Source organism: Platalea leucorodia (genome assembly GCF_965183815.1).
Source record: "Platalea leucorodia genome assembly, chromosome: 7".
Lineage (NCBI taxonomy): Eukaryota > Metazoa > Chordata > Aves > Pelecaniformes > Threskiornithidae > Platalea > Platalea leucorodia.
The window spans coordinates 42,241,883-42,269,343 of NC_138829.1; the positions used below are offsets into that span (position 1 = coordinate 42,241,883).

General features: G+C 39.3%; 1 protein-coding gene across 1 annotated transcript in view; it reads right to left on the minus strand.

Moving 5' to 3' along the window:
* The window catches only part of STARD9 (StAR related lipid transfer domain containing 9), a gene marked incomplete at its 5' end in the record, with an annotated part of 114,020 nt that overhangs the window by 44,263 nt on the left and 42,296 nt on the right, over positions 1 to 27,461 (minus strand). Inside the window, 10 exons of the mRNA XM_082318329.1 lie at positions 2,171 to 2,268; positions 2,678 to 2,878; positions 3,097 to 3,194; positions 4,153 to 4,220; positions 5,141 to 5,213; positions 8,380 to 8,449; positions 13,870 to 13,982; positions 14,574 to 14,635; positions 14,721 to 14,753; positions 16,139 to 16,255. Of these exons, the coding sequence (XP_082174455.1) occupies positions 2,171 to 2,268; positions 2,678 to 2,878; positions 3,097 to 3,194; positions 4,153 to 4,220; positions 5,141 to 5,213; positions 8,380 to 8,449; positions 13,870 to 13,982; positions 14,574 to 14,635; positions 14,721 to 14,753; positions 16,139 to 16,255 (933 nt within the window). The remainder of the gene's footprint in view (positions 1 to 2,170; positions 2,269 to 2,677; positions 2,879 to 3,096; positions 3,195 to 4,152; positions 4,221 to 5,140; positions 5,214 to 8,379; positions 8,450 to 13,869; positions 13,983 to 14,573; positions 14,636 to 14,720; positions 14,754 to 16,138; positions 16,256 to 27,461) is intronic.

The window sequence follows — 27,461 nt, forward strand, 5'->3', positions numbered from 1 at the left end:
CAGATGTTGGAAAAACCATTCTTTAAAAAATTCTGGCTAAAGAAATCAATGCAGAGCTGTTCCAAGAGCCAGGAGGAGAGGAGAACAGGCACACTCACAGCAGTACTCCTTGCTCCACTCTGCCAGGTCCCTGCGATGTACTGCCTAGGGACAGGTGGTTCCCATCTTTGATAGGTTCTCTTTTCCCATAAACTTTGTTCCATCTCTTTTCTGAACACAGACCTACCATAGTATTTGTTCCCATCATGACAATAGCTGGATACATCACTACTTTTATGGAGTTACCCTCAAAACAGTCCCATCAGGTCAGAAAAATGCTGTTATTTCTGTCATGCAGAGGAGAAAATCAGGCTGCAGGGGACTAAGTCAGAATGTCACCAACCACGGTATTAAAAGCCCTTGCAGCTGATACACAAAGCATTTCCTGCCTGCTTGTGTGGAAGCATTTATCTCACTTTCAGAGTAAGTATCCCTGCACAGGCAGTTTCTGGAAACCAGCTTTGTGCAGACAGTTCAGGGAAACTCTTGAGTCAAGAGTCAACTTTGTCTGGGCTGACAGTGACACTTTGGCTCAGGTCAATTTGCAGTGAGGGGAAGAAGGCAGCTAGCTGAAGGGATGGAGTTAAGTCTAGCATGGGCTGTGTGAGAGAGTGATGGGACACAAGTTGGAAGGCTGAGAGGCTGTGTGTAACAAGAGGCTAACTCAGGAGGACTGTGTTTACTTGCCTGTGGCCTGCTGCAGAGTTGAGAACTGCTGCTGCCAAACCCAAACACACTATTGCTGCCACTAGTGATGTCTAAAAACTAGTTATAGGCACTGGTAATACAGATGCAAATTAAATTTGGGAAACCTTGGATTAGAAGGGTTTCCTTCTGCCCAAGATTTAACGGAGTATCGTTAGGAAAGCAAATAGTACATCTCCAAGATTCTATCCTTTTATCTATGGATAAAGTCTTGATATACCCAGGCCAAATCACAAAAGAACACTACTAAAGTTGTAAAGTCAACTGCTAAAAGATTAAGAAACGCTGGAATGAAGACTTTTTTTGAAACCTTAATTCAGTCCCCTTAAATGGATACACTGTGATTCAGTCCTTAAGTTACATGATCACTGTAGGACAGCAGCCTCATGCAGAATGCCAGGTGAAGAATGCTCAGTTAAAGAGCAGCAGTTCAAAAGTTTTATATTTCTAGCATGTGTGATTGTAGATCTTGATTATTATGTGCTATTGAATTTTGCTGTTAAGACAGACAGAATTATGCATTTCCCCATGGATTTTTTTATGCCGGTTCTCATCACTATAGTGCCTAAAACCTCCACAACTGCTAATAATCTATTTTAACAGCAAGTCTTTGATTGGGAGAGTTTACGTTTTTCCCATTTGATAAATGTGGACTGGGGGTAAGAGTGGAAAATGAGGAACAAGCACACATTGAGAGTTTGCTTTAAGCATCTGGACTAGCATTGAACAAGAATGCTGTACCAGGGGCAGCGACAGAATCCAGTCCTCCAAGGCAGCATAAGACTCTTCCCTTAATACCCTGCCACCTTTTAACTTGTGCAGCCTGTGAAGGACCCCTGCACAATGGAACAGATGAATCTGCCATACAGTCAGAGTTCATACCTGGAACAGGCCTATTTTATGCAATGAATGAAGCGGGGGTTGTGTGGCAAAAATTGCTCCCATGTATTTAAAGGCTTCATCATTTTGTGTACTGAAAAGAAGACAAATTGAGGCTACCTTAGGCCTGGCATATTAATTTTTGAATTCTTGACTTGCAACCTTAACAGAGTTCATTTAACACACCAAAAGGAAGGGTTGCAAGGGTCATGCACAGGTTAAATAGTAACAAGTAATCCTAACAGATCTGTAACTCTGCCAGTATTTAGGATAAAGACATAGGGTAAACACATATGTCATAACAATTCAAGGAGAAGGAGGACTGAAACTCAATGAAGATGTAAAATAGGTGTGAAATTCTAAATGGTTTAAGTTGCAGGGGATCAAGGAAATTATTCCTGTAATATCCAGGCTCCTATTTAGCTCTCATTAACATGGGAAAAAGAGGTATGAATTTTATTCAGAGAGCAGATATACTGAATAAACTTTAAATAATACACCCAGCAAAATGTGTAAGAAGAATGAAAAGCAGAACTCAAGGCCTCACCTCATTTACTCTGGGCTTGTTAATAATATTTTTGGCATTTGAAGCATATCTCAATGTACTCATGGTCTCGTTGTAGCTGGAGCTGGCAGGAGAGATAGCTACAGACAGAAAACAAATAGAAAAGAAACACTATTTTAAAAAGTAATCAGTTTAACCCATCACTTTTCAAAAAGGTGAATTTTTTTAGTCTTGCTTCTTTAAAAAACAAAACCAAAAATATCCTTAGGGATATTTCATCAAGCTCACAGAGAATGTCTTCTCAAGGTTGTATTTATAATGGAGTAAATCACCTTAAATCAAAGCTATGACCTTGGAAAGACTCTTAAGCTTAACTTCATGCACAATCAGCATGCCTTTTCATTTCCTTTAGCATCCTATGAAGTATTTGTGAAAATCTTTACAAGGACAGATTCTAAGTGATATAGCTGTCTTCTCACTGCAGCAGAGATGTATTTTAAGGAGGTAATGTAGTGCAAAATGTTAACAATGAATAGAAACCAAACTCACTGGCAATCATAATGGTCTTGGAGTTTCCCCCCAGACTGTCCTTCAGAAGCCAGGTGAGGATGGAGTCACGGTACGGGATGTAAGCCGGTCGCCTGGTCCCACTGATGCTGCCTGTGGAAGGACTGTCCACATGACTGCTCTCCCCTTCACTTGTTATGGTGTTTATGCTCTGGCAGCTGCTGAACATCTGTGAATTTTGTGCTGAAGGAGAAATACCACAGAGCTCAGGCAAGGGGTTATCTTTTTCTGTCATGGCTATTTAATTTTCTTAAGATGTCATTACAGTTTATGAAGATGCCACACAGCTGTTCTGTTCAGCTTTTTGTTGCAAATATAGACAAACATTAAGACACAGCACATGGCGAGCGAGTCCTATGCTTTTATCACTACCCTTCAATATAAAGAGCTACTGTGCTTACCTAAAGTGGAGATGACAATTCCAAGTGTAACTAATGACTTGTTAATATTGGCACCTTCGGTAATTCGATCCTTACAGTAACTGGGATCAGCTCTTTCGCTGTAGCACACAAGCATGGAAAAGACAACGCAAACCAAACAAAAATGCTTAATCATTAGCATACAATCAATATGAAAACATTATATTTTCCTGACATGCAAGAAAACAGAAATTGCAAGCTTTATAATTAAAAAACATATGCTTTGAATACTTTACATTGCTCTCTGGTTCAGAAAGTCCAAACAACCATGAGCAAAGGCCATTGGCGCAAACTACTGTTAAAGACCCATCAAAACATAAATTCAAGCCTGAACTGGGCAACGCAATCATAGTGGTTCTGAATTTAAAAAAAAACCAACATGCATTTCACAACTCTGCAAGGGTAGACTGGTTCAGTGCAAAAGTGTGTATATCCCCTCAATACTACTTTCTCTGCTCAGACATGCATAGCAATTTACATTCTTAAGAAAGAAAAATGTCCCGTTCTCCAGCTGTTCTATAACTCTTCAGCACAATTTCCATCTTTCTGTTCTCTGTCACATCCAGCATAACCACATGTTCCTCAATGAAATGCATAGCTAAGATCAGAAACTTAAGAACTTTTGGAACATGAACAACATAAGCAATAAGATATGACTGTTTTCTCCCGCCCATGCTAGGCAGCTGTGAGGAATACATTTCTTTTTTTTTCTCTTCAAGCTCAGATTTGGTAATTCCACCAATAGCTACTGGAAAAGCCACTTAATAAGAATACGGAATTGAATGGAATTACCTTAAATGTACACAACAGCACAGTATTGGATCTCAGGACCCAGGAATTTCCTATCCCCAATGAAATCCAATACCCAATACAGAAGAACAGATGACAGAGACAATATTAGCTCAATATTACTTGTCACTGTATACAAAAGTCTGGCTTATTGTTAGTTTAATGAAGTTTTAAAATATTAAATTTCATTTTTTAAGGCAGTACTACCAGCATCTTCAGAGAAAATTTTTGCCCTCAGTATATTATTACCTGCCTGCGAGGTCCACTAAGTTGATCTTGCTTGCTATTTCAGAGGGGAGGTTGTTCTCCAGTATAGCCTGAAGAGAAAAATATAAATAAGGAAGGTTATTCCTCTTAATTAATTAATGGAAATAAAATAGATGTGCTCTTTTGTTTGAAACTGAGTTGTACATATGACTGTCTCACTGCCTTTTCTTTGTGACCTTGACCCACTGACTATATTCAAACCATTAACTCAACAGCTTTCTCACCCGACAGAGAAATGACCCTCTTATGCCAATTTCCTCTTGAAAAAAACCTTTACTGCCTAGCGACTGTGAAAGGCCTTCTTGTAGATCTTGCAGAGTTATTTTCCACTAATGTATTCCAAAGGTCTTTTGTGAAACTACTGAAAAATATCCCAAAACGTTCTGTGATTACAGGATGTTAGAAGTGTGAGATAGAAAAGGTCTATTGGATCACCGAATGACTTCCCTGCCAGGGAAGGATATAATTCCTCTGGAGAAAGGGTGCATTGTCTTTGGGAGAGTACTGGATGCCAAATGCTAAAGAGATGAGCACATCTGAAAAGCTGGACAGACACAAAATTTTGTTAAGTGTTAAACTAATGCTATACTTCAATTAAGGATCCTAAACAAGTGTGACAAAACATAACTTCAAACATATTCACACGTAATTTTCACAGCATCCTAAAAGGGGTATTGTGTTTCAAAGGGCTGATTAAAACTTTAAACATTTCTTTTTACAGTGAGTCTTTGGCATCACTTCTGACTATAAGCTTGCATAAAGGAACAAGAATACTTCAGTAAACACTCAACACATCAGGTGATGTACGAAGTGTAACGCATCTGCAGTGTGATCCAAAGGAAATAAGTAACAGCTTCCACCAAGATTATTACAAACAGCACAAAACAGTGACAAGTAAGCAATGCACAACACATTGAACAATGCTTTTTGAGAGTGAAGAGAAAAGGAAGTTGGGTTATTTTTAGCTAACCTGAGTGTAGTGGATGGTGAAGATAGCATGGGATCTGCTGCTGGCATTGTGAATATGTGTAGCTGCTGTGATTCTAGAAAGAAGAACAAACCATTCAATTACAAAGGCTTATTTCCCTGTATTCAGGGAAAGCAAAAATAATAAATACAGCAGAAAAATGAAGACGAAGGAATGTGAAACTTGGAGAATATGGTAGACTGTATTCTTGGATCTGATCACAGAGGACCTGGAAGGGTAGAAAACGAGGGTCAGTTAGAGGTGTTTTTGTCCACCAGCAGCACTCTGGAGAAATCTCTTAAAGCAGCCTTACAGCACAGGTGTAAGGTGTCGCGTAAGGGTAGAACACAGCAGAGAAGTACAGCCAGCAACAGCCTCGTACAGCTCACCCCCAACACCACTGCATGTACTGGCCCAGTACATTTTCTCCATATTGTCTCCATTTTTATTTCTTGGTACTTCAAAAGCTCCAAAAAGCTTCATGCACCACTTCTGGGGCTCCCTTCTGACACAGGGCCGATACAGTAGTTTTAGACTGTTAGAGGAGTCCAATGAGATTAGCCAGTCTACCCGTACGAGTACCAAATGAATACTGTAATTCACTCTGTAGCAATTGCTTGGTTTTACCATATGGACAGACCAGTCATCTGGCTCTAGCCCTCTCGCTAGCAGGTACCAGGCACAGGAGAAGGAGGAGCAGTGGCACTCTCCCACTGTCTCTGTAAGGCAAACTTTTGGAAATTCTACTTTCTTTGTTGTTGTTTTGATTAGACAAACCCAGAGAAAGCAGGGTTTTGCCCAGGGCAGAAGCCAGGTCACAGGTCTTTTCCTTTGTCACTCTTGTAGCTTGCCTTGAATATCGGCTATATGTGCAGCCTTTAGCATCAGTGTTGCCAAGCTTACCCTCACCAACAGCAGGCAATTTTAGCAGTGCAGACAAGGCCTGTGGAACCGCATTTTTGTTACGAGCCCAGCTGTCAGAGTACTGCAGAGACCAGTTGCACCAGAGAGCAGAGAGCCGCAGCTGGGCTCCTGCCACAGGAGGCCAAAGCCAGGACTCTCCTCCCTGTTGCTCTCTGCTTCCTACACCTCCACAGCCACGTGAGCAGGCGCTGCCAGAAGCTACAGGCAGTCTAGTGCATCATGGTTTTAACTGAGCCTACGCTGAGGAAGCAGGAGAATGTGAACTAGTCTCCAGATGTTGAAGAAGGAAGACAAACAATTAGGTAAAGGACAGAAGACAGAAAACAGCTCTACAGCAGGCAGAGAATATAAGGGAACAGCACTGAAATTTGTAAAGGAAAAGAGAAACAGAAAGTGCCCCAGGATTTGGAGCAGGAAGCGCTAGTACTTGCTTCTCACCTCTGACAATACATAGGGTAATTGGAGGGCAACTTCACATCTCAACTACTCACAACCCGTGTGAGCATTTTTATGGGAGATCGCATGTGTTAGTTTTTCATATATTCTATTTCATCATGGCATGTGGTGTACACTTTAATATTTTTAACTGTTCTAATAATATTATCTAGATTCATTGGTTGTTTTACTTTACACAGCACCAGGGCTATGCTTTTGGAAATCTGGAAATTTGTATTTCCTGCATTTTAAAAATTTTATTCTTAAGCAGTTGAGAGCGAGCCTTGCAAAGTGTCAAGAGAAAAAAAAATAATAGCACTGAGAGTTACAACAAAAATAATTAATTCATGTTAAAAATCATATTCGTTTATTTTATAATGGACAGGTGCAGCCAGAGCAGGGCTGGAGATGGCCTGATAAAACCAACTGGTAGAAAAAATGCCTTCAGTAAACTCTGCTTGTTGTTAGTACAGGAGCTGCCCTCTCCCCCATGAAAGGCACCACCCATGTTCAAGGGGAGCTTCCCCTCCTATCCTTCCTGTATAGTCAGACCTGCAGCCGTCATGCCCCATCTGCTCCCCTCCTGCCTCCAGCCATATGGGGCAATTGCAACCTGTTCCCCACCTTCTTTATCCCTAAGATCTTACTGATGTTCATTTGGCATCATTTCTCAGACTGCAGATGTTTTAAATTAGTTTGTTTGCATTTAGAATGTGCTAATAAATGTTCTGCAGAATATTTCATAAAAATAAAGACTATAGGTAAATAGAGTTTCCTGTATATTCCAAATAAGTTTTTGAAAATTTACTCAGAAAAAGAAGTTGTTGCTTGGTTTCATACAAGTGACAAAGTTTGAAACTTCAGCATCACAAAAACTTACACACAAAATATTGAACCTCTGATTTTGTTTTTTCTACATCTTCTATTTCCTTAGCAATGAGACAACTGCAGGATTACACTAGTAGACAAACTGGAATTTTGTTGTTGTTCTGAAAAAGTCTCTTCTTCTTCAGAGTTGCATCTCTTGATTGGTACAAGCAGAAGCAGCAAAAATTAATCCTGCTGTATATTCTATGTTTTTGTGATAATGCAGCTTAGTTTTTATTTACTTCTCAGCATCACTGATATTCTAAAATCTCGACCTCTCTTATGATAAGAATTAATATCAATTTTGGAACTGTGATTTGTATTTGGAGGATCCTTTCAAATATAACTCTTTTCCATCACTGTAATGGCAGCTGTATTGATATCCAAGGCTCCCTGTCAAAAACGTAAAAAAGTGTCTTGACTAATGAGAGCCAAAATCATTGGCTTCACTAGTGTGTCAATTCCCACAGTTCTCTCGTAGCAAACATGCATGATTTGGGCTAAGAACTTAAAAAAACACTTACAAAAATCAAAACAAATAATTATAAACCGAATACTTTTATAAATTAAATAAAAACACACTATCTTTTCAGCAATTTTAAATCACTAAGTTGCACTTAGTGATTACACTTATAGTTACACTAACAAATGAGTTGAAAGATATACAGTCTGAAGTGTCATGAGCGGAAGTGGAGGAGAAAAAAACATAAGTCTGTTCACAGCAAAGTGTTTTCCTGGCATGCATTTTTTATCCCAGATGGATGGTTGAATTTTGTGGGTAAGTCAGCATGGGATCAGTTTTGAAGAAACAACTTCATGAGTGCTTGTAGCTCTTATTGTGGATACTATGAGGATACGTAACATCTTATGTGTACGTCACGTGCAGGATCAGCAAATCTGACATCCTGTCATGACAAAACATTGGCAACACTGTCAGCAAAATAAACATCAATGAAATCTACATGTGGTGAAAGAATTGTTAAGTAAAGATAGAGCTGGTTTGTTTTATAAAATACCTTTTAGCTATTCCTTCTTCTAGAAGTTCTACAACTTGCTTGTAGTCTGTAACTAAATGTTGAGTCAATCCTGCCAAAGATTTAAAAAGAGTTAAATGCATATTCTTCTCAGGAAGTTTCAGTCAGTTTACCCAACAATTTACCCAACATCAGAAGCATAAGGATGTTCTGTTGGGATACCAGTCTGTTCTAAAAGTAGTCTCTCAACTACAGTAACTATTTTATTTTTTAAAAAAACTATTTCATTTTTAAAACAGAAAATAAAAAATGGCAGTCCATCCTTCAGATATAGTGACATCAGTATAAATAATGCCTTGTACCTTCAAAGTACAGACCTTTTTCCAACTTGTCTGCAGAACAATGGTATTTAAAAAACAGTATAACTGAAACTCCGTAAGAAATTTTCAGCTATGTCACTGCTACTGATTGGGTACAGATCCTGTAAAGAAGTTTTTTGCCATTGCCTCTGGATAATGGCTCTGCTCACGCAACTAACAGAATTAGGAACCAACCCCTGTGAATATTTACCATTTATTTAACTAGGTGTCAGCCTGCAACATTTCACACTCTTTTCTCCCCAGAGGGTACCCAAATAATGATACGAAACATCTGGCCTTTTCATATCTTCTGCTTTCAGTTTCTTTTTTTTTTTTTTTTTTTTTTAAATTTGATTTCATTTTAAGGGGGAAAAACCCCACTGAAAACAAATGAAAGAAACACTGCATTGCAGAGCCCGCTGTGTCAGAGAGGTGGCTGTGACTAACAGGGCCCCAGTGGAGGGCAGTGTGCTGCTGTGCTGTAGTGGCACTGCCAGCCCCTTGCAAAATGCAAATTCCAGCAGACACACAAAATTAGCCACAACAGGCTTGTATTTCACATAAATCCAGTTTAATATGCCTCGTTTGCATTTTATGGTGATGATCAGTTATCATTTGTACTGCAGTGACTCCTAAAAAAACACCCGAGTTGTGAAGCAAGTTGTCATCATACAGTATGTAGTAAAACGCTCCTTTGCGGAATGTTTTATCTCAGAGCTGGAATCCAGGGCTACTTCCTCCCCCCGCACTGATTTAGGTTTGGTTTGTTTTATTGCAGGCCACAAAAGTATGGATGAAGGCAGACTACTGAAAAATGTGATTTATTTGGATCAAATAATTTATCTACTGCTAGAACGTAAGTCAAGATGAATATAAAATTCAACAAGACTGAAATAAGTACTTCTGACTTTGTTAGAGAGAGTCTATCCTTACATGATAACAGCTTGCTTAACTTTAAACGAAAGCTAAATCTAAGCCAAAGATGGGAATTTATTTTAGTCTTTTAACAACTGATAGACATAAAGGAAAAAAAAAAAAAAAGATTTTTGGATCACCCACACTTTTAAAAAAATCCTAACTGTAGTGTGCATACATGCACACTCACACACACAAAGCATAGGGCACTTTTCAAACAAAAGCATTTCTTCTGCTCTCTAGTGTCCCTTTACAATACATTAATTCCAGAAGTCATCACATTTTCCATTTGAGAAAGAGGCCCATTATTTTTCCAACAGCACTGGGATCTTCAAAGCTCAAAATATGGAAACTATCACATATTGTTTTCCCAGACCCTTTTTCAGGGTCTTATTGAACTGAATAAAAATCCAGTTACAAAATGGAGGCATGGAAGAAATTCTTACCTACCTACATTTCCATAAGTATGGGAATAGTGAATCTAGTACAGAGTTCAAAACATTTAGTTTTTTAATAAGGTAAATGAAATATTGTAAATATTGTTCGAAAAGAAATGACAAAGTGTTCTATTGGCTGCTAGAAAAAGAAAGGTCATTTTCAAGTCCCATAGAAAGATCAAAACCCCCTGCTTGTCTAGAAATCTGCCTTGGAGTGAGAAAGGATCTCCCCCAGAAATCTGTCTCAGAGTAACAAAATAGATTGCATCATTTCCTGATTTAAGAGAGGCCGATTCCTTAACAGTGCAACCATCTGTGAGGGAGAAGTTTGAAACGATTCCAACCCAAAGCACTGAAACACTTTCAGCATTTTAAAGGCTACAATCTCACAGCCTTTACGTGGAAAAATGATGGGCTGGAAACTATTCAAAATAGTGTTCAGAGCTGGGACTTCCTGACTGGACTTGCAAATGGAAAATGCATTGCCCAGAGCATCTAAGCATCCTTAAAGGGGTTAAGTTTTCTGATTTTCCTCTGTCTGTTCTTCATCCAGTGCTGACCGTACCCTGGATATCATTGACACCAACCACACAACTGACAAACTAACAGTACACTGGGGAGCTCCTGCTCAAAGTCAGCGCACCTTAAAATCGCTGATGGCTTGCAAGAAGTATGATGCAAATACAGATGCTAGTCCTTGACACACTGGATTTATGGGAAATAATGGAACATTTCTGAGCTTTGCTGATGTTCACCATTTTTCTCCCTTACAGCAAATTGCCTGGAAGGGGAATACAAAACAACCTCCCCTTCTAGCAAGCTTGCTGATAATTCTGATCTCAGCCATCTAGCTATTGGAAACAATATTCTTGCGCTCTGATCCTGCACAGAGAGACTACATATAAAGCTGCCAAAGACTATTTCAGCACGTAGAAGGCCCTCATTACAGAGGTCAGCAATTGTTGATTGCAGCAATATATTACTGCAGTTGAGAAGGGCATTTTGTATCAGTGTTGTGAACTACTTCATTGTCTTGAATTTGATGTTATTAAAATCAAGCTGACTGTACTTCTCACCTGCATTCAAAAGACCTCTGGACTTTCCCACTGCTGCTTATTTTTGATGTGAGCTAATCAGTGCAGTTCCCAAAGGAGGTATGTAATCATACCTTCTTTATTAGTCCCTCTCCCCAAAAGATGCCAGGATCGTTTCAAGTAAACTGTTACAGTTCTTAATTGCATAAACTGTACATAAGCATATTTATTTATTAATACATACTTATATACACATATCTAAAAAAAAAGAACTATATCATCTGACTGTTGCCCTGAGCCACTGACTCATCAGCCTGAAATCACTTCTGTTCACATGCCTTCACAACAGCATCTAATTACACCCTATGATGCCTTTGGCAGAGAAATTATTTTATTTTTCATGCATGTGATCAGTTTTTCTAAAAATGCAAATCACATTTACCATTAAAACTTAAATTTTTCTTACAGGCATTGAATGCAATGATTTTTGGAGGCTGTCACAAGACACAGAGGGAGAGAATCTCCTAAAATAAAGTATTGCTACTGGATTTACAAACATGGCCAAAGCTGGCAAATATTATTTACGTTAACCTTTTTCCATTATCCTTTTGTCTTATTTTACAAAATCTAATCAGTCGGGAACTTTTATGGGATATTTCCGAACTTTAACATAAAATTGTTCACTTAAAATTTTTAGTTGTGTCTAAGTATAAAATCCTTATTCAAAAGGTGTAAGATTAAATTTAAAAAAAAACCAAAACCAAAACAGAACTGGAAAAGAAGTGACAGATTTGGCCTGGAAGGTTCCAGATGAAGACAAAACAGTGACAAAAGGCAAGCCAGCCCATTGGCAGAAGCTATAACTTCATTTTCTTTTAAAACAAGGAAACTCCATTATATGCAGCCAAGGAATCACTGGAGATATAAGGCCTGAGAAAAGGGATGGAAATTGCCAAGGAAGGAAGCAGTTTAAAGACCTTTTCTTGTGTGGTGAATGAGCAGCTGCTAAAAGAAAATAATTAGTATCTGTACTCCACCAACAATGAAGTTCTCCTATAACAAGCAGGTAGAAAGAGAATCTTGGAAAGACCTCAATAAAGGCCAAATGTCTATGAATCTGCTTTTCAGAGAATGGTAAGTTTGCCATACTAATGAGACCACTAATTCATCTATTTTCCAACTCTCCTTAAACAGGATGCTGATGTGCTGGGAAAGCACAGCTGAACTAACCAGAATGCCAGATAGTCCCTCGTGTATAGGACCATACAAGTTAAACACTTCCCAAGTGTTAGATTTTGAGAGGAGGAATTGGTAACAACCATCAGTTGTTAGATGCACCGTGACTGATACTGCAGGTCCCCAGGGAATGAGAGCTGGGAATTCCAGGCTCCACTCAATCACAAGGTCAAGTCACCCTATCTGTTGTCACATCTTGGCTTAATCTCTGAAGTGGGGATAACAATCTGACACGTAATGCTGTGATAAAGAGAGGGAGAAAAGTGAACCAGGGAGAATGGAAGGAATTTACAAAACAGAGATGAGAACTCTATTTAAAAGCCAGAACAAATCAGTATTTGATCTGATGTGACAGGACCAATAAAATTCAGCGTGATATGCATTTTGCATACTAAATGCATGCTTCCCAGGTGTTACTACCCATTTGGTGGCCAGCCAAGCAGTTGCAGAGTCAGTGGTACCAGAAGCAACTTTGGAATTCTGCCCACTAGATACAAGGCACACTGAAAAGGCAATATATGCATTTAATTTCTAAACAAACTCACTGATTTTTGAAACCTGCATCAGTTTGGAAAAGACTCTTCCTTCTGATCTCCACTGTAAAGCTACTCTGTATGATTTTGCACTGGTGCACTGATTTTGAGGGACATGCCTTTTGTCAGTTGTTGGTCAGATAAAGGACAATGTAGCAGGCAAACTTTACATCAAGATCTAATCAAATTACAAAGTAACAATGGCCAAACTCCAATTGAAAGCTATCTAAGACCCTGAAGTGAAGGCACCAATCAAAAGTGGAAATGAACTGGAAGTATGAAAAACAATGAGAGAGAAGAGAAAAACTAAAATAAGAAAGACAACTGAAATGGAAAAAATGCATGTGGGGGTTCTTTTCATCCATTCTCTGTCACCTGATTTGAAAGCTATGATTCATTAGAAAACACAAAGCCACCAGAAAGGCTCCTGTTGCAAGCATGAATTAAAAAGTGTGTGAAGTTTTTAATCATATAACGGACCTACATGACCCATCCTGTGCTTTTTCAGTTTAATGAAGGAAAATGAAGCTTATTGGGTTCTCACGTAGGTAATACAGATTTTAGTTGCTTCTCATGGCCTGGCCTGCAACACCAAAACAGTTGAGTTTACCTACTTTTTTATTATTATTATTTTGTAAATATACTGCTGCCAAGGACTGAAACAGGTATGGAGGGACCTTAGGCAGGCCTGTACAATCCATTTAGAGCTGATGTTCATGGATTTCTTGATCAAGTTAAGATTTCTTTAAAACAAAAGAAAGCAAAACACTATGGCTCACACACAACCTATTCTTGGAAAGGCAAACAGAAAAGTGCAGGATATCCAGCCAGTGGGATAACAGAGGCAAAGCTTTCAGTATATTACACATGTTCATATTAACAAGCAAAATACTTGAGGAAAGTAACTCTTGAAGAGTAGAAGCAATTAGGATCACGCCAGGAACATATGAAAAGACACATACAGACCTGATATACATTTAATTGAAATTCTGATGCTAGTTGTGAAGCCTGCTCTCACCTTGAACATATGGTCCTGTTTCAGGGTGTTCTCGGACTCGAAGTGTGTAAGGTTTCTTGCGGTCTGGTTGTTTTAACAAATCTCGGACACGCTCATTATAGATTTCAAGAAAACTGAAAAGCAAAAAAAAAAAAGGATTTTTAAATGCACATGATTAAAAAAAACCCTACCCGACTCTTACATAGATCTTTCATGATAAAGTTAATGAATTCATTTTCATTATCTCTGTTACTGCCCCTTCCCATGCAGTGCATGTAGAAAAAGCTCATAGTAGCAAATTTCCAAGAAGCAAGAGGCATTCAGTATTTTATTTAAAAATTCATAAAATATGCTTTTTTAACACTACTGAGTTCAAACACCCAAATTTCCAAACATAGTGCTTCATTAGATCAATGGGAACGATGAATAAGAATCAAATGTAGGATTATGGCTCAAATTTAAGAGTTAAACAAACAAGAAGTAAATTTTTAATGCACTCATATTTCAGCTGTCTATACAAAAGTGAACAGACAGCATCCGAAGAACTATACTGAGATAGAAAACTAAACCCAACACTTTCTCATCCTTCCTCTGTGTTCTCCTCCTTGTTCAAAAATGATTATCTGAGAAAACAGAAACAAAATAAACTAGTCTTTGCTTTGTTTGATTACAGGAATATATTGTTGAAAGCACCACAGCATTGCCCCAAACAGTGACACACTTACCTGACCTTTACTCTGCAAGATGCTGTCTGGTCTGAGTAATCATCCTTCCTTGAAAAGAGGCCCTGCACAAACCAGAAGTTTATGTGAATTTTAAATTCATCAAGAAAATCTAACCATACAAATGCAAGTGAAATAAAAAATAAATACCTCACATATACGAGGTGTCAGCCCAATGGATGCCTTCAAATAATAAACAAAAAAAAAAATTAAACCATATACTTGCTATCACTCTTGCAAAACTCTTTTTTAAATAAAAGCCAAGTTATAAGGAAAGGACAGAATCATAGTGCAGCATTAAAGTAATGATTGTGTACAGTAGATTACAACATTACAACACAAACCACTCTGAAGTGTAGTTCAGAACAGCATGGCAATGCTCTGCTACTCCAGCCGAAGCATCTTGCACGTGAAGTACTGCAGGGACTCATGCGCTGTGTAATGTCAGCTGTCTTAGCTTCAGTGCAAATGCTATTTATAGCAAAAGTCATTTTAGAGCAACTCATACAGCACCGATTAGAAGTTTAGAGGCCTGGGTTAAATCCAAGAGCTGCCTGACATAAAGATACTGGACATGCCTATGTCAGAGGTGTTGCAGTCTAGATGAAGCCAGGCCAACACTGAAACTAGTTTGATTGGTCACAAATATTTTGTTTTTCCTTATTCTACTTTTATTTCTTTATGCTATGGCATCACAGGGCTTGGAATAGCTTTATGTTCTAGATTTATAAATCTGGTCTCTCAGGGCGAACACGATATGGGCTGCTAACAGTACCCAAACTAGCTGATTTAAACTTTGCCCAAACAGCCTACACAGCACTGAAGTAATGGTGTGGTTTTGTGTGATGAACTGTTCTTCTGGCATGAGTGCTCACACTTTAGTGATCGCAGTGCCAACACATCCTGAGAAAGGCTCTCAGGCTTAGGTGGAACCTGCTTGCTGAATAGCACGAAAGGCTTTTAGAAGGCACACTTGGAATGGTGTTGGGGGCAGAAAGTCCAGGTTCATCAAGTGGACCACTGTGGACAAAAGTTCAGTTTATACCAAACACTTGTTTCTTCCTAGTTTTGAACACTGTTTCACAGTGAATACATGTTATTAAAGACCAGATCAAAGCACAATTCCACTGGAGTAAGAAATCACTTTGTAAGCCAGAAATCTCTTAGAAACACTACACCTGGAAATTTCCTTGGAAAGAAAGAATGATTATTTCAACATGTGGCCATTCTGAATTGCTAAGATATTTTCAAAATAATGTAATACAAATATCCTAGTTTGTCACACATTAACCCCAATTTTAGCAATTCAGGCTTTTATGGAGTTAAGCTCGATTTAGAATAAAATTAATCAGGAGAATCAGGTCATGATTTAACAAAATCCTATTACTGATGTCTATGGGGAAAATAAAACTTTAAAAATCCAAACTCTTGTCAAAAGCACAAACCATGTCAGAACAGTCTTTTTCTTCATGGTTTGAACCACTAAAATCACAGTTTAAAAATAAAGCAATGTTTCTGCTGGACATCCCGCCCTCAACCGTAAGTATAAAATGAATGGTGTAACTCACAGGTGTTCCCATCATTGTGTAAGTTTTTCCTGAACCTGTCTGTCCATATGCAAAGAGGCAGATGTTGTATCCTCTAAATGCACCCGACAACACGGAAGTGCCAAGGTCCTGGAACACCTGGAAAGACCAAAAGAAACAAAACAGTCCATGAATAATAGGCCTCCCTATAAACACCCCACATTACTTGTGGATCTTGCAGCTTTATTAACTCCATGGGAACAAGGATCTTCACAGTACTTGTCTTTTTAGTTTATCAGACACAACGTTAAGTGTCCAGCATTCACTTGTTACATCTTCCTCCAGATGCTGGTATGCCAAGCACAGTGCTGACACAAAGCAGTAGTGTTTAGTTGTGCTTCCCTGCCATCTATTTTATACTTGGACTGTATGAGTTCTTGAGGATCTCCCCCATCCCAAGTTTTTACACTCCTCAGCATAAATCTGACAGAAAGGCATGATCAAGGCTCTTTGATGCAATGACATTAATAGGAGCATCAGGCATCAGAATTACAGATCAAAAGCCAAGCAAAGTCTAACCCATAGCCTGCAAGCAGACCTCATCCGAGTAATACTTGTATCTGACCCATCTGGTCAGTAAGCAACACCACCAAAGACTAAATGCTCTTTTCTGTTCATGCTACATGCAGAGTGATGTGCCGCCTTCTGCTCATCGTAACACAGAGCCAGGAACTGTTACCACCAAATCAGTGTCAGCCTCTAAGGGGCTTCCAAAGCTTGCACTGGTCCCACTGTGGCTACAAAAGCTGGACCATCACAGCCAGACCACCCCTACAGCAAGATCTGAACATTCCTTCTGCTTTCCCCGCTCCTTTTTTGGAGACACAGCTGCCTCACACTGTGACCATGTTCTCAGCACATCAAAGTCTTGCCATAGACCAGCTGAAAGGACACCTGGTAAGGTTTGCTAGGAAGTGCATGGTGGATCAAAAGGTTCCAGTAGGCAGGCTGCCAACCCCTTAGGCACAGCTTTGGCCTTTCAAAAGGAATGTTACAAGTATTAATGGTTTTGCTATTCACATAGTAAACTAGCTAGTATATATATATGCATACAATTTCAGTGTTTCACTGCCGTGAAATCTCATCCACTGCCAGGTCATTTGCTTCTCCAATGGACAGATAAATGTACTAAACCTGATATAAAAATCAATAGTAAAACATATTTCATAGATATCACCACTTTACCTAAACTGCCCAGAAAAGAGCTTCAAAATCCTCTCCTGAGACTTTTATTTTCAGATCATATTTGAACTCAAACTGAGATAAGATGCTAATTTCTAGCTGAAGAATCAATAATATTGTCATTCGGCAGAATTTAGCTACCCCTGCCTGTAATTGTAAGGGTACGGGACATGTCAGAGCATCTGCTTCATTAGGATTATCAGATCAAGGAACTTTTCAAAGTTCCTCTTTTCAAAGAGTAATAGTGAACAAAACACATAGATACAAATGTAATAGACAAGGGATAACAGAGGCAGTGACAAACTCTCCAGTCACTACTGCACAAGCCATTAAAAAGCTGAAGCATAGCTTTGGAGAGGGCCAACCTGGACTTCATAACCCACAAGCTACGGGAAACAAGAGGAACAGGAGGATTTAGGATATCTGAGGGGGTCTGCAGGGCTATGCAAAACTTATTAAGAAATTTTTAAGGTGAGTGGGTCAGGAAGGAGAGGGGGCTGTCAATGGGGCTGGTCCCACGTAAGCAGCAGTAGATCAGTACACTTGTCTGACTGAGTCCTGTGCCTGATTACCACAGTCTGTCCTATTTTCTTATTAAATCCTTTCTTGATGATCTTTACATGTAACCACACTCTCTACCCCACGTGTGCGTGCTGTAAGGACTAGATGCCAGCAGCTGAAGAGACTGGAGTGAATTTGAGGCCAGCAATGGAGTCAGAAGACCCGAGGTGACAGGGCCATCACAATCAGTGGTGCCAGCAAACGAAGCCAGTCAGAGTCTCAGTGCTGATAGCCGGTGGGGCCATGGACCTAAGTAGCATGGGTCCAGGGTGCCAGCTACCGGGGAGACTGGGGGGAGTAAATTCAGGTCAGCAAGCTGGAGCAAGTAGGAGTCTAAGTGCCAGCAACTAGAGTGGGACTAGGTGTCACAGGGTCTATGTCCCAGCTATTAGGGGGACTGGAGTGGCATGAGCATCTCTGTCAGCAACTGGACAGGGGACCATGGGTCCCAGGGCCTGCGTTCCAGGTGCCAGCTACCAGGGTGGCTGAGGTGAAGCAAATGAGGGTCTCAGCATCAGCACCTGGAGAGGGGAAGCACTGCCCACAGGGGCTGTGTGCCAGCTACCGACATGGAGGGTGGGGGGCGGAGAGCGGGCTGGAGTGCTGATATGCATCAGCATAGGGGTGTGTAATTTGCTAGCAGACTTCAAACTGGATGAGCCAGTGAGCAGGAGGTCCAGAGTCCAGGCAGGAATTTTAAACAGGAGTAGAGCCAATGCTGATAGTCAAGGGATTCAGGGCAGAGGTGCTTGTGAGCATACACACGTTTGCTAGTGAACAGTGGGCTATCAGGCAAGTAGAAGACCCGTAGAGCAGTAAAGAGGGCTCAGGGTCCAGGCAATGTTTTTAGATAGGCAGAGGGCCCATGCGGGTATTTGAGGGATCTGCTCTCCAGACCTGGAGAGAAAGGGGGTGCGTGTTTTCACTAGCAAACTTCAATCCTGATCAGTGAGATAGGAAGAAGGGGACATGGTTGTCTGTGTTTATGTTTCATGTGTGTGCTGGCAGTGTTGTATGTGGGTGCTGTTGAAGGCAGTGCCTTCTGTGGCCACCTACATAGGCGGCTGCATCAGTGTCCTGCGTCCTCTGTCACACACTGAGACTCGCTATTGGTTGAACTTGCAACGGGGAAAGCAGCTGCCCTGTCCATCAGTGGGGGATGGAGAGACCTCCAGGTGTCCAGGCACACAGGGCTGGCCTCCGGGGCCTGGGCAAGAGGAATCCCCAGGTGCTGGAGTCCGCAGGAGGCAGTGGCCTTATACATCCCTTAACTGTATCAAGTTTATTATTAGGAACAACTTAATCTATGGTCTTGAATAATTAGATCAAAGCCAAAAGTCCAGAATATACACTGAGAACTAGTAGTTCACTTGCAGCACATCTGGCTAGTAATTCCTCACCAAGGACAATACGACATAAAAAGGTCAACTTTTATGGGCAGGAAGTAACAAATAAAAGTAATACTATTAGCAAAATAAATCAATGGTGCACAGTTGATGAACGAACGAACAAATAACTGACATATTATATTAGCATGATGGTTAAAAGTTATGCTGAAGAGGCCAATCTACCACTTTTACCTAATAAATAAATATTGCCCAAATGAAAAAAAAAAATTATCACACTACTTCTACAAATATCAGTATATATAGAGGCATGGATACACATTATTTGCCATCACAAAGGTTTAGAATCTGATTAAAGAACGCAGAAGTGCACAAAAAGACAGAGAAGGCGCTTAAGAAATGAATGGTAGAGAAGAAAGCTACTGAGAAGCACTTGGAAATGTCAATTTTAAGGTGACACTATGAAGGAAAGTCCATAGATCTAAAGAAGAGGAGAAGATGGAAGTTTACCCCCAGGGATTTTAATACCTTGAGTGTTAGCATCAAAGAGGGCTTAAAAAAGGGCTAGGCAAAAAACTGAGAGACAGCTAAGCAAGCTATACATTCAAAGCACCAGGCAAAAGAAAGACCAAAAGAACAGAGCAACAATTACAAAGCAGTTTCTGAACCTTGTAGGCAAGGAGGAAAATTTGCATTTGATATGGTAAGGGGAAAAGGAAGTTTCTTCTTTCCAGCAGCAGAATGAGGTTACCACTAGAAACCTCTCTCAGAGCCATTACAAAAGTGGTGCTTCTGTTATCCACTTCAGATACAAATGTTTCCCAATTCCACAACCAGTAGTGAGAGAAAATTGTTCTTTATGAATCGAGTACATACTGGAAAGTATAAAAAGAAGATCACAGGCAGAACTTTGTCTGTGAGACTTGCTTTCCCAGTTGTGGGAAAATGTAACTGGAGCGATTAGCCTGGGGAGGTTGCTTGTAGCAGTGTTTCGACAACTGTTTTTATATCCCTTCATCTATGGGAGCCCCACTTAAAAATAATAATTGAATAAATGTACAAAACTGTGCAATTAGCCCTGTTGCTTTTACTTTACTTAATCAGTGGGATTCAGTGCGTCTGACTGCAATGGGATTTCTTACATGAAGAAGGTCTGCAAAAATTGGCCCCGAGTACACTCTCACGACATGTTCCGAGTCTTCCATTGCTCCTGATTTACTGGTTTTGTTTTAGTAATCTGATTGCATTTGGCCACATGTAGACAGTATGCAATGTATCCTTATACTGTCCCAGCATAGTTCCTCCTTCTGAACTGAGTCACTGTTTGTTCCAGTGATTCAGTGATAGTCATGTCAGTCTTCTAACTAAAGAGGCAGCTACAGGTAACAGCCAGAGCTGAACAGCACACTACATTTGACCATAAGCATGCCACTGCTTTAGAGCACGGTAACAAACATAGAACAAGCTACGTGCTAAATATGATGATTCTGAAGTTTCTCTTTTCAGTAATACTGATGCACTCCCCCTAGTCTCAGTGAAGAAAGAAGTTTTTTTACAGAATTACTATAACAGATTAATCTGTTTTTCTTCAATAAAGATATTTGGGAAAGCATCTAAGCATTAACAGCAGCAATGCAAATCACTGTAACCGATTCTTGGCAGAAGTCAACAATCAACGCAGAATGTAAGTCAAGTTCCTTGATGTTGTACAGCCCAAAGATCAGTCTCATGAGTTCAGAAATCTGTTTAACTAATCCTTTACAGTAAATCTGTACACTGACCAAGCACAAGCCAGGAGCTCACAACTCAAATGAGCATGCAGGCCAATAAAGACTCACCAGTTACACCGAACTGCCACTACTGGTGTTACATGTAATCCTGACACTCTTGTGCCTCCTGCAATTCTCTCATGGATACTTCAGCACCCACCAACCCTCCGCTCTTCCTGCCATCCTCTCATGTATCTTCACATCCACTCGCAGCTGTCCTTGGTCCAGAGCTGGGACACAAGGTGTACTGCTTTGGGGAAGAGGACATGACCGACCGGTCAGAACTTGGGACTGCCAACTGCTCCAGCAGCTACCAACTACCAGTGGAAATGCATACAAGCCTTGCACCAGATACCACAGACTGATTCTCAGCTCTGGCAGGCCACAAAGAAATTCCCTGTAATGTAGATTTGTGCATGTCATACAGCCTTTTAAAAGACGGATGAATGGCACCCTCTTCCAAATGTCTTTTGCGGTACTTAACAGTCATTGTCTTTCTCCTGCCCCTTCTGCCTGCCCCCTGCACCCCAACCTCCAGAATTCACCTCCTCTCTGCACTCCTGGCTTTTCTACTTCGCTCCTTACTATTCATTTAGATGTCAGAATCCCCCAAGACTGCAAGGCAAAATGATCATAATGTAATTCTTGAGCCACCTAACTTGTTTGCCTGAGGCCTTCCTCTTAAGGTTGTGCTCCCATGTAGATTCTACAGTGAACACTGAACTTTCCCTCAGTAGAGGCACCATTAGGATCTCTTCCCTACCTGGCTGGCACACAAAACTTGTAGGAACCTAATATCAGAGACCTCTACCCCTCTTTCAAATTTGGCTCAACCTAGCCAGTTTGTTCGAGAATTATTGGGAAATGTGGGCCAAAACCAGACAGCCACTGTAAAATTGTATTTCTTCAGAAAATGAGGATAACAGATTGCAGTTACTACCTATTCAGTAGAGACTAAGACTTCACCAGTTAATTTTCCTGTAGATTCTGCCTGGTCTGGACATGCTTCAGCTCATGAGGTGAGGACTTTCACCCAGATTCCAAACTGGACTGCCATGGGCCAGGACATCTCTAAGACAGGACACTTAAATTCAGAGCAGAAGAAAGAGAAAGTTCCTCCTGTGGGAGTGGCTCAATGATTTTCAGTAGCTGAGAATGCGAACATAGGGAGGAGGAAAGAATCTGATCTAAATTCAAGATGGCAAGAGCCAGATCTGAAGATTGACAGAAGACTGGGAAACAACTGGGTAAAATAACCACCACTGAGAGCCAGTAATACTGGAAGGAAGGAATGAGAAGAGAGTGGGACCGATAAGAGGCTCTGAATAAGAAGAGGGTGATGGAGTCAAACTGGACCGTTAAGGGAGGAAAGGAAGGACTAGTATCCATTGGAAACAACAAATCAGTGGGAAAAAGATTGAGTTTTGAAGCCAAAGTGCAGGAAACCATTGGGTTGGGTTGATACGGAGCACAAAGAACAGGGACAAGTGTGAAAGGCAGACGTTCATAGATCTGGAGTCCAGAGGGTAGGATTTTGGGGCAAACCGAATGTGATTGGAGTCAAGTAGTATAAAGAAAAGGACTAAGAAATGACAGGATGCGTTATCTTGAAGTAACAGGAGCAAGGCAAGTCTGTGACCACTTCCCTTCAAAGTATCAACATTGAATAAATTCAGGAATTTGGCATGGCTCACTGTACACAGAAGTGGCCTAAAACCAGCTTGTGTAGTCCATATCAGTTTAGAAAGCTGTACTTCATGTGGTAGAACCTCTTACAACAGGGATAAATGCAGCCTAGAGAAGTATCTTGATTCTATGATAGTTTCCTCATTAAGAGCTCTCCTTCTTTCTGAAGGTTCATAATGGATCTTTGAGAGTTATTAATTGATCCAAGTATAATAAAACAAAATCTTCACAGAATAGCAAGCCTTCAGGATAGCAATGCTAGCAATGTCATCTGGATATTGAAGTTGGAATTTTAGAACTGCATTTTACTTCTAGCTCTATTGTTGAAACTTCTGTATGACATTGTGCAACTCTTAACATTTTAATGGTTGAATTTTCCTACAGATAAAGTAGGAAATAACACTATCCATTAGTAGAAAATTCTGGGATGTTCTCACTAGTCTTCATAAAACTCCCTGCAATCTTGGCTTAATTGCTCTGGATGTTCTAACCATGCAAATCATTGTGCTCGCTCTCTTTCCACATACATTGAACTCGCTAAAAGAAGAACATCTAACTCCAAAGTCCCAGTTAAGCAAAGCTTTGTTACATTTAATCTGTATTAAATACACATGGCTACTCAGACGCTTTAATTCAAATGTTTCAAATCAGTACTTTTTGAATTAGGCCTTGAGAGAAGATTTATTATTACAAACAAAATTGGGTAACTCTGAAAACAATGCCATAACCCTATGATGATAATGAAGGAGAATGTCAAAAATTATTTACTGAAATCCTATTAAAAGCTGATTTGTACTGTTTTGTGTTTATTCTTTCTGGTAAATTACTCTCTCTCCTTTTGTGAAGATAAATTACAATTCATTTAATTGAATATAGTCTCAATTTAGTCAGAAAAGCCTCTTTGTTTTCGTGTACTGCAGAATAAAAAATGAAGAAGTGAAGCACAGCAATGAATTTATGGCCTCTTTAAAAATAAAGGAGAGTAATTGAAATCAAAGCTTTTTCTGTGCTAATATAAAAGGCATTAGTCCAAATACCCATCAGCATCAACAGCTGCAGATTATACAAAAAGTACTACGATTAATCATTCTGGACACATGTACTAGCATATTTCATGATATAGTGGATCAAATCATGGTTTTTGTTGATCATAAGGAAAAGGAAAAAAAAAAGGGGGGGGGGGGGAGGGGATTCTTCTGGGGTTCTTCCAAGTCTCACTTTTGAAATGAAACTTCAGGAAGATAAGGTTTTTCAAAGAACATGAGTTGGATATGGCTTCCTGCAGAGAACACGCCACTTGGCCGAGACAACTGTGTCTTCCCTGCATGGCTGCTCTACATGATTGGCACTGTTCAGTTCGTTCCATGCAAGAACGCTTCTTTCAACAAAGCCTTAACTGGCTTTGCTATGCCTTGTTCCTGCACTTGCCCAGCTGTATGTGGTCCATATCCCATGGTGATCTGTGAAACGTTCTACAATTTATTACCTGTCAACTGTCCTAATAGTGGAAAAAACATGCCTTTCTGAAGAGGTTATGAGAGGACATTAAGACAACTGTTATCATTCAAAGTACTTTGCTGGCATGCTCACTACAAAGTGGCCAGGTTCCAGCTCAAATCTAACAAATCCTGAATCGTACAAGTTAGTCCTCATTACAGGACTTTCAGTACTGACGAGAGAAAGGGAAAGGTTTGGTTTAAAATGTAGTTAAAATGTCCTAATCATGCAGCTCGGGCATACCAAAATGCTGTCCGAGTTGTTGCAATATGAACATATTTGGGGTTGAAACTGTTTTATATTAGATAAGAATCATCTACTTCAAGTATAAAACCAGATCACTTAAACATTTCAAAAACCTATTTCAATGCTCCATTAGAAGATACAAGAAATAGTTCAGAGAGTCTAAATATTTGCAGAACAGGTAAGTTAAGCTGCTTATTGTGAAACCTTACATAAGAAGTTGTACAGTTGTGTAACTACGTTAGAAGCATATAAAAAGATTGCAACAGGAATCCTGCCTTTAAGAAACCATAGTGGAACATATAAAAAAGATGACTTAAGTATATATTAAGGTACAAGGCTTACCAACTCTTAAGCAGCAACCTAAGTTTTATGACTCAGTCCTAACTCAGACAAAGAATCACAGAACTTAATTTCTAAAAATTACAGTATTAGTAATTTGCCCTTGTCCATACTAGAAAATCAGACCATTTTAACTGAAACGTGTTTTTTAAAAATAATTTAAGGTTTACAGATTTATGCGTCAGAAAGGCTACTTCTACTATTGTTCAGGTAAAAATATAATTATATTCAGTTTGATCTTAAATGTTTTCTTGATCATTTTTTGAAGCCATTTGTACAATTCATATGCTTATACCCTTTAAACACATATAAACTTTTTCATTCCTTTTTGGTTATACTACCAGACTGAAATATAAATTGTGCTTGGGCACGTCAGATAAGCAATTGCTACTCAGGCGAAGTTCAAAGCCTTGGGCGGTACAAGTACAAACTGCAACAGTTAATGCAGCAAACTTAGAAGATCCTGGCCCAGCAGTGTGGAAGGACCTTGTGGTCATCAATGGCTTGAATGGTTACACCATCTTTCTGAAGCAGAGAAACGATTTCCTAGTGCACAGCCAGTGCACTAGAGTACTGGTGACTTGCTCAACATCTTTCTCCTCTTTCTGTCTTTCCCTCTCCCTCAATTAGCATCATTTCTCTTCAGATAAGTTGTTTCAACAAACGTCCAGTGCAAAATCTTGTAGTCTTACAAAATTCCACATCACCCAGGGAAAATTACTGTTCTAGTAAAGAATAACAGACTTGAATCAAATGCTCCGTAAGCCTGGGGTTGGTATTAACAACCCTAACAAGTGCCTTTAAGTGTCTATTAGATGGTAGACTATTTAATCACAAAAAGTTAAATTCCTTGCCTCCCTCTTCAAATATATTAATTTTTCAAATTAAAAATTTTACGAGTAATTTTAGAATGCTATTCTCATTCAAAGCTGTTTTAAAGAAAAGAAAAAGTCACTCTTAAAAGCTTTTATGCATCTCAAGTCCAGCACCTTAAGTCTAGAATTACGAGGTCAAATTTACCATTGGCAATCATGCTGAAGTGAATGCTTCCACTTCCCACCAATTTATGCTGCTTTCCTTTTTCTCCTCCGATTTGCACACCAGCTCTCTTAATTTGGTCACTATGTATTACCTGTGAGTATCAACAGGATATTTTCAGTCAATTCTAATACATGCTGCTTAGACCTGGATTGTAGAACTTTGAAGATACAAACAGAAAATACTTCAGATGAAGTCTCACTACAGTGTATGTTTTCCAAATATTTATGTGACTGACAGATTCTGAGGCCATCTAAACCCTAAAAATTCAGTTTCATACAACCAAATAAATATATCAAAGACAAAAGAATTTTCATATGGCATATAAGCAAAACATTAAGATGAGGATAAATTCACGTTCTAATTGCTGTTATGTGGGGAAACTAACAAAAAAAAAAAGTAGTCATTTAGTGCAGCCTAATTATCACTATTGAGTTAATCCTATTTAAAATTAAAAGCTAGAAAGATTGACTATCTATTTTCTTTGGAATCAAAATGTATTAGAGGTCAAATGAATGTGCCACTCTGCAAACAACCTCTGAAACTCTATTGGAAGCAAAAATCATGAAGCTCAAACTGCAGTCAGCTTGGAATACAAAGTAAAACCACACCAAAAACTTGCAGTCTGTATCAGGTCACCCTTGATAAGAAAGTCTGGATTTACTACCCATTTGAAAAGAAAATAAAAATTAGTAAAACAGAACAAACTAAGACATGATTTTCGGTTGCTTTTTCAAGAATACTTGACAATTTTAACCTTTCCACACAGACCATTTTTAAAATGACATATGAAGAATATTAATTGGAAATGTACCTTGCATTACTAAAAGATACAAAAATTGAAGGAGTCCAAAAGATTTCATTGAAAGCACACCATCTATCCAAAGAAACAGCAATAACTAAGTGACTGAAGACATTTTTTCTCCCTGTTGAATGAACCTTTATAAAAACAATTTCACAACACTAAAACAGTAAAACTCTCCCTTTTTAGAAACTGGGAGTACACTTTGCAAATAGATTTGTGGGTAATAAGCAGAACAACCTTTTTCACTACCAGAAGTTTTATAACAGGGAAGTAACATTCTATTCTGATCCTTTCCCATTTGGACGGCAGAATCAGAAATCTTCTGAAGCTAAAAATCTCAGCTCTCTCTTTTGCTGGCTTAAAAATAAAAATTTATAGTGGCTTTTCTACATCTTTCTTAAATAATGAGTTTTCAAGATACTGAAAAATACCCTATTTATTAGCCTGAAATTATATCACATTTTATCACGAGACCTGCATGCCTGTGTATAAATGCACATAGCAGACAGATGACTATTTTTTTTTCTGGAATGAAAACATTTTTTTGGGCTAGTGCCAAGAAGAAATAGAATATGGCATGGAGCACATCCAGTCAGACACCATAAGTGACAGACATTTATTATTAACAGTAATGGTTTGGGACTTTGTTATTTTACATTGAAATCTTTGCTTGGATATTAAACTGTGAAGCTTTTTGTTTTTAAACTCTTCTTTTCAAGCCTTTTTTTTCCTTTTATATTCCTTGATCTCTATCAAACCAATGGCCTGTGGATAACCCCTGTAATCTATAACCTTTCGATGCGTCACACACAAAGAAAACAGAAGTGTATTGGCTG